Source organism: Aulonocara stuartgranti (assembly GCF_965226115.1).
Source record: "Aulonocara stuartgranti genome assembly, chromosome: 5".
NCBI classification, from domain to species: domain Eukaryota; kingdom Metazoa; phylum Chordata; class Actinopteri; order Cichliformes; family Cichlidae; genus Aulonocara; species Aulonocara stuartgranti.
The window spans coordinates 26,800,796-26,807,368 of NC_138943.1; the positions used below are offsets into that span (position 1 = coordinate 26,800,796).

General features: G+C 40.4%; 1 protein-coding gene across 1 annotated transcript; it reads left to right on the forward strand.

Moving 5' to 3' along the window:
• The first annotated feature begins 949 nt into the window (after positions 1-949).
• LOC309707614 (uncharacterized protein) lies at positions 950-2,151 on the forward strand. The gene is made up of 3 exons (XM_082535031.1): positions 950-1,217; positions 1,342-1,624; positions 1,757-2,151. Exons 1-3 carry the CDS (start codon positions 1,087-1,089, stop codon positions 2,120-2,122), a joined length of 780 nt encoding a protein of 259 aa, XP_082391157.1. The 5' UTR covers positions 950-1,086; the 3' UTR covers positions 2,123-2,151.
• The last annotated feature ends 4,422 nt before the right edge of the window (positions 2,152-6,573 follow it).

Here is a 6,573-nt window from a genome sequence, read left to right on the forward strand (position 1 = left end):
AGGATTGGCTTTTGTGTTTTAACATTTGAGAAAAACTGTAAGATCATTGATTCAGAATATTTATTATCATTGTGGCAATGAAACTGATATACTTTTTATGCTCTTTAATCAATCATGTTCTATAAAGCATATGCAGTGGTTATAAAAACAACATATTTTTATAAGTTCAAAAACACTGTTATGATCCTAAATCACTGAAGCTCGTTTACTTGCTAATGCTCTCCCAGAGCAATGAAAGCAGACCATAAGCACCTTGCCTGGCATGGTGTTCTCCCATCAGTTTACAGTCACAGAAGAGCAGCTTATTCACAGAAACAAGGTGCTGACCTCTCAGCTTTCCTGCTGTCATTCATTGTAAACATGAAACGGACACGCCCTCAGAGACACAGACGACTATACACTTTTCTGTGAGACTGAAATAAGCACACCTTACTGCAACAATAGTCGACTGCAGCAACAAGATGGCTGTAATGTGAAGGCTGAATGCACATATTACAGTTTTTCTCAAATGTTAAAACACAAAAGCCAATCCTGTAACCCAAATGACCAGTAGTCTAAACACATTTACTAAATGTAGCCACCATATACCAGTACCATAAACACATGTCACATGAAGACACAATTCACAAAACACAACCCTCTGTACTCATAAATCTAAACACATTTTTCCTTGCCAAAACACATGTTGCAAAACAACTCTGCACATATTCTCAAATGAAAGCTCATGTGATGCAAAATGCTTGCCACAGTCACCAATCTTTGAACACAGGGAACACACTTGGCGTCAGTCACTACACACAACGACTCAAAATTGAAGACACCTGTTGCTAATGATGTGACCCCACCTATGAAAGCATAGTTTGGTGAAGATGCCAAACAATCACAATGGATGAAGGCATTCGAGCGTGCGGAAGGAGAAGAGCTGCAGGCCAAATAGGAAGAGGGGTTGAGATCAGAGGAGGAAGAGGTGAAGGCCTAAGAAGAAGAGGAGTTCGGAGTAGAGGAGGAAGACAAGGAGGCCAACAAGAGAGAGGAGAAGGTCCAGGTGGGAGAAGAAGACAACCTCGCACCATCATAACAGATGATATGCGAGCAACAGTAATTGATCATGTCATTGTCCATAGCATGACAATGGCTGAAGCGGGACGAAGAGTACATCCAAACCTGAGTAGGTCCACCGTGGCCACCATTATCAAGGCATTTAGACAACACAACAGGTATAGTACGCTATTGCTTTCTTTGTCACACTACAGTTTTACAGGCCTGTGAAAGTGGTCTGTTACCTTACATGTAGTTTTACATATAAATCAGTCAATTGACAACACATGTTTCTTTCTTTAGAGCTGAAAGAATGCCACATAGAGGTGGGAGGGTTGCCATATTCACAGCGGCACAAGAAACCCTCATTGCAGATATGGTCCGTGAGAACAACTGCATTAGACTCCGAGAGATCAGAGACAAAGTCATTGCAGATAATGTAAACTTTGAGAACATTGATGCTGTCAGCGTGTCCACAATAGACCGAGTTCTCCGGCGCCAACAGATAAGGATGAAACAGGTCTACAGGGTTCCCTTTGAGCGCAACTCTGCGCGACACATAGAACAACGTTACGAGTATGTGCAAGTACGTATACATCCATGTCCACAGTACAGTTAGTGGACATACTGTGTTGCTTAGTGGCCTACATTACTTCTGGACTACCTGTGCTACCTGATTGACCGTTCTGAACACCTGTACGCTTTCCCATGTTCACAGAGGATAATGCAGTTGGACGCGATGGCCAGACCCCATGAGTACCTCTTCCTGAATGAGGCTGGCTTCAACCTCCAGAAACGAAGGCGAAGAGGCCGTAACATCATTGGCCAGAGAGCCATCACTGAGGTTCCTGGCCAACGGGGGGGTAATATTACTCTTTGTGCAGCTATGGGTACGGAGGGGCTTGTCCACCGGCATGCTGTCCTTGGGTCTTACAACACCCAACGTCTCCTCACCTTCCTAGAGGAGCTAAAAGACATCCTCCTGGACCGTCAACAGCACCATCCTAGGCTAGCACATCACATGTATGTGATCATTTGGGACAACGTCCGCTTCCACAAGACACACCAAATCAGAGAACAGTGACCACAAACAGTGACCACTTTTTAAACGTCTGTCTGCCACCCTACTCCCCTTTCCTGAACCCTATAGAGGAGTTCTTCTCATCATGGAGATGGAAGGTGTATGACAGACAGCCATACACAAGAGAGAACCTCGTACGGGCAATGGAGCTGGCCTGTGCTGACATCCCAGTGGAGGCCTTCCAGGGATGGATTCGCCATTCCAGGGCGTTTTTCCCGCGGTGCCTAGCAAGGGACAATATAGCCTGTGATGTGGATGAGGTGATGTGGCCCAATGCAGCTCGGCGACATGATGCCACACAGTGACTGTGTGTAATACTGTAAAATGACCGTGTAGACAATAAAAAAGACTTCACACCCTGATCATGTTTCCGAGAGTACTGTTGTGTGCGATAGATTCTGTTTTTGCATTGAGTTGTGTTACAGTAGTGTACGTACATGCAGGATGTTTTTATAGATTTATAGTCTTCATGTGAAACTCACAAATCTAAATGCCTAATCCTCTGCAGGGTTCTATGACGATCCGTTACTGTACAGTTTATAAAAATATGCATTGGCAGTTATGAACCAAAGAACCTTCTCACAAATTGAGCATTGTGTTTTCAATTGTTTTGCTGTAGTGTGTAATGCTGTGTATAGTGTTTACAGTTTTGACAGCTTCGAGCTGCTCTCTTGGTGTGGGAGTTTGAGTTTTGCAGTGGGAAGGTGTGGTTGTGTTTATGTAGCTTTAGAGAAGGGTGTTGTGTTTGGACATTGGGGGACCTGGTGGTAACGTTTGTGACATGTGTTTTAGCATTTGAGAAAAACTGTAATTGACAAGGGAGTAGCTCTATGAAAGCACTGTCGGAGATTAAAGGGGGAGATTGCCTTATTTTGGTATGATTTAATTTATGTCTATTTTTAGGTTTGATGAGGCAAGCACTGCTTACCTTGCTTGCCCTGAAAGAACACCACTGTGTTTTCTGATTATTGTTCTGCTGCATACACAACACAACACAAGCTTGTTTGAGCTTCAGGGCACAAACTGATGGTTGGATGGCTCTCCTTCAGGATTTTCTCATAGAGAGCAGAATTCATGGCTACATGGGATGATGATCTTACTATAAAATGCTGTGTTCAAACCACTTAAACCATCCAAAAAAAAGTTCACATTTTGTCAGTCATTTTGTCAGTCCACAGAATATTTTCCCAAAAGTTTTGATAATCTTAGAGATGTTTTTTTTTCTTTTTCACAAATATAAGACGAGCTTTTGTTCTTTTTGGCCAGCAGTGGTGTTTGCCTTTGAATTCTCTCATGAATGTCATTCTTCCCCCCCGAGTCTCTTTCTTATTGCTGAACCCTGACCTTAACTATGGCAAGTGAGGTTTTTTTCCTGGATGAGCTGTTGATGTGCTCTTGGAGTAATTGTAGCAGGCTGGCCACCCCTGGGAAGGTTCAACACTGTCCTAAGTTTTCTTGATTTGTGGATAATGGCTTTAACTGGGGTTTGCTGGAGTCCCAAAGACTTGGAAATTGCTTTGTAAAACTTTCCAGACTGACAGATGCCAATGACTTTAAATTGCGGCATGATGTGTTGCTCTTTGAGATCTCTTAGCTACCTTTACTTTGTCAGACAGGTTTATTTAAGTGATTTCTTGATTCAACAGGTCTGGCAGTAATCAAGCCTGGGTGTGTTTAGTGAAACTGAACTTGTTGCTTTCCAAAAAATTGTGGTTAATCAAAGTTAATTTATAATTTAACAAGGGGCCAATTACTTTTTCACACAAGGCCAGGATAAGTTTGGATAGCCTTTTTCCCCTTAACAAATCATCATTTAAAAACTGCATTTTGGATTTTCTTAGATTATCTTTGTCAAATGTTAACATTTGTTTGATGAAACTGAAACATCTAAGTTTGACAAATGCAAAAACAAATCTCAGAACTCACAAAGGAGGTAAATACTTTTTCATGGCACTCTAATAAGCTAGAAGTGATAACTAAACAGCTGGGAATGCTAATAGAAAAAAAACAGCTGGATATACTGCATCCAGTTTATGATTCTTAGCATATTCCCTTTAAGTAAAGGCTAGCTCATCAATAAACTCTATTAAAGCTCACACCCACTACACTAGAGAGCAAATGTAATTACAGAAAGCATGTCTTTTTGCACTTAAAAGAAAACATTGTGGATCTATGAAAGAAAATATGCTCCTGAAACTTCATTCAGTCACCTTTTTCTTCTAGCTTAGTATAGTGTGATGTGTACTGTAGTGAAAATTCAGTGATCGGTTAGATTTCTTGCAGCATCTTAAAGGAAATCATTCCTTTAAGCGTGCCCATGCACTCCATGCTTCAAGACATACACTCTTACTAAAGTCAAAACTATAATAATTTTAAATGCTGAGACTGCAGAAAGGGTGAGACAGTCGCAGCACTCAGCTGTAAAACAGTCTGGCACAACACTAACAAAGGAAATGAGCAAACCACATAGCAAATAACAGACTTTTATTCAACACTAAGCCCAGCTGCTCATATCTGAGTGCCAATCCCAGTCACTTGCAAATAAACAGATTTATGAGAAATAGTACACACAAATTGCTACATTTGTCTAGACAGGACATTATTCTAGCTTTACTTATACTGGCAAGATTAAGCTGGAGTTTTATGAATATGTATATTGGTATATGTCAAATCTTGACAGTCTCCAAATTTGCACTTAAGAGTGAATTAGGTGACTCAGCAAATAAACTACATTTCTAACAGAAAAAGACAAATTTTGCCTCCTACAAAGAAAAGCCAAATGTGAAAATAGCTGAAATTCAATATTTATATGGAATAACTCATTCCCTGCAAAAATATTTAAATATTACATAAAATTCTCTTTATGTGGCCATTTAATCATCCATCTTCTTCTGTTTATCTGTAGGGACAACATACAAACTCCACACAGAAAGTCTCCAGTCAGCTAGTGGATTCAAACCCAGGCTTTTCTTGCTGTAATGTGACAGTGCTAACCACTATGCCCCTTCACCAAAAAGCACTGTATTGCTGTTGTCACTATACTGCTCTCAAGTACTACATCCATCCAATTTCTTCCGCTTATCCAATTCAAGTCCACAGACGGGCTGGAACCTACCCCAGCTGTCATAGGATGTGAGGCAGAGTACAGTCTGGCTGGAGAGGTCACCAGTCTGTCACAGCGCTAACCGGGAGAGACAGACAATCATTCACGTTCATATGTACAGGCAATTTAGAGCCACCCCCCATTCTTTTACTATAACTATTGTCGATCAGTAATTGCAACATGGATTATCTTTAAAATCTAAAACTTCATGTCCATGCCAAAAACCGAAATAACACAAGCTTAAATGCAGTCTTGAATGGAAAATTTAAAGTAAATACCGTCTCTTTCAGGAGATTTTTAGTGATAACAAGCGCTCTGAGTTAACACATTGATTTTCTTTTTACACGACAAATTGCGTAATCAGGAGGAAAAGCAAAGCTATTATGTATCTTAGCCTCCAGTAATTACACAGATGTACTTTAATATAAACACACTGCATCAGCTGGTTTTTTATTTGTTCGTTTGTTTTGGACACAGACTGTATTGACAATCACTCATTATTGTGGCAGTTACAACACAATACCAAAATATAATCATTAGAACAACAGACAGAAGTTCTGGCATGAATAATAGTTTTGATTAGCGCCAACACACAGCCATCATCTGTCAGTATTCACTGTGATGTAAACATCAAAACATTTCCTTATTCATCACATTGCTACCAGGTAGAGGGAGTGTAGAAAAACTGCACTGCACAGCTCAGATATTGCACAGTCTCTGAGCACAAGTCTCCACAAAGACATTGAAAACCATCCAACACATCCCACACAGCATAAATCAGCCCATTGTTAGGAACATGGGCTGCATTCATAGGTGGCAGAAAACTCGGAAATAAGTTGAATGTGCGCATTTTGAAAATGCACTGGCATATAAATATTCTTATAGCTCACCTAGTCCACCAGGTCAGGAGGTACTGTACCTTTCACCTCCTTAGTGAGGTGGAACAAAACTAGTGTCTTCCTTCAGACTAAATATTTCTTATCGTTTCACAGAAAACACTACACATTTAAAACGATAAACTGTATAGTTTAATTTGTTGATTGTGCAGTAGGCTGGTGATAGAGAAGTAAAATGTTATCCAGATGTTCACTAGAGTCGGTAATGTCAGTAGCATGTGGCGTTCTCAACTGCACTGCCAATGATTTAGCTACATTACTAAATGCCATCTTTGGTTATGCTGCAGAGATTCGTATATGTGGGGAGCTGTCGCTGTGTCAGCTGCTTCTTGTTTGGGAATCCTTCATCTATTGTGGGAATATTTTCATCTCAAATGCAGCACGAATAAAAACTTTTATCCATTAATTTATCCGATAAATGTTATTTTAAATTTGAAATGAATGGGCAATCTTTC

Excerpts from the sequence above, each read along its gene's own strand:
- LOC309707614 (XM_082535031.1), top strand. The coding sequence starts at position 1,087 with ATGCGAGCAACAGTAATTGATCATGTCATTGTCCATAGCATGACAATG. Across the intron at positions 1,218-1,341 it reads GCATTTAGACAACACAACAG|AGCTGAAAGAATGCCACATA; the intron begins GTATAGTACGCT and ends TTCTTTCTTTAG. Across the intron at positions 1,625-1,756 it reads AACGTTACGAGTATGTGCAA|AGGATAATGCAGTTGGACGC; the intron begins GTACGTATACAT and ends CCATGTTCACAG.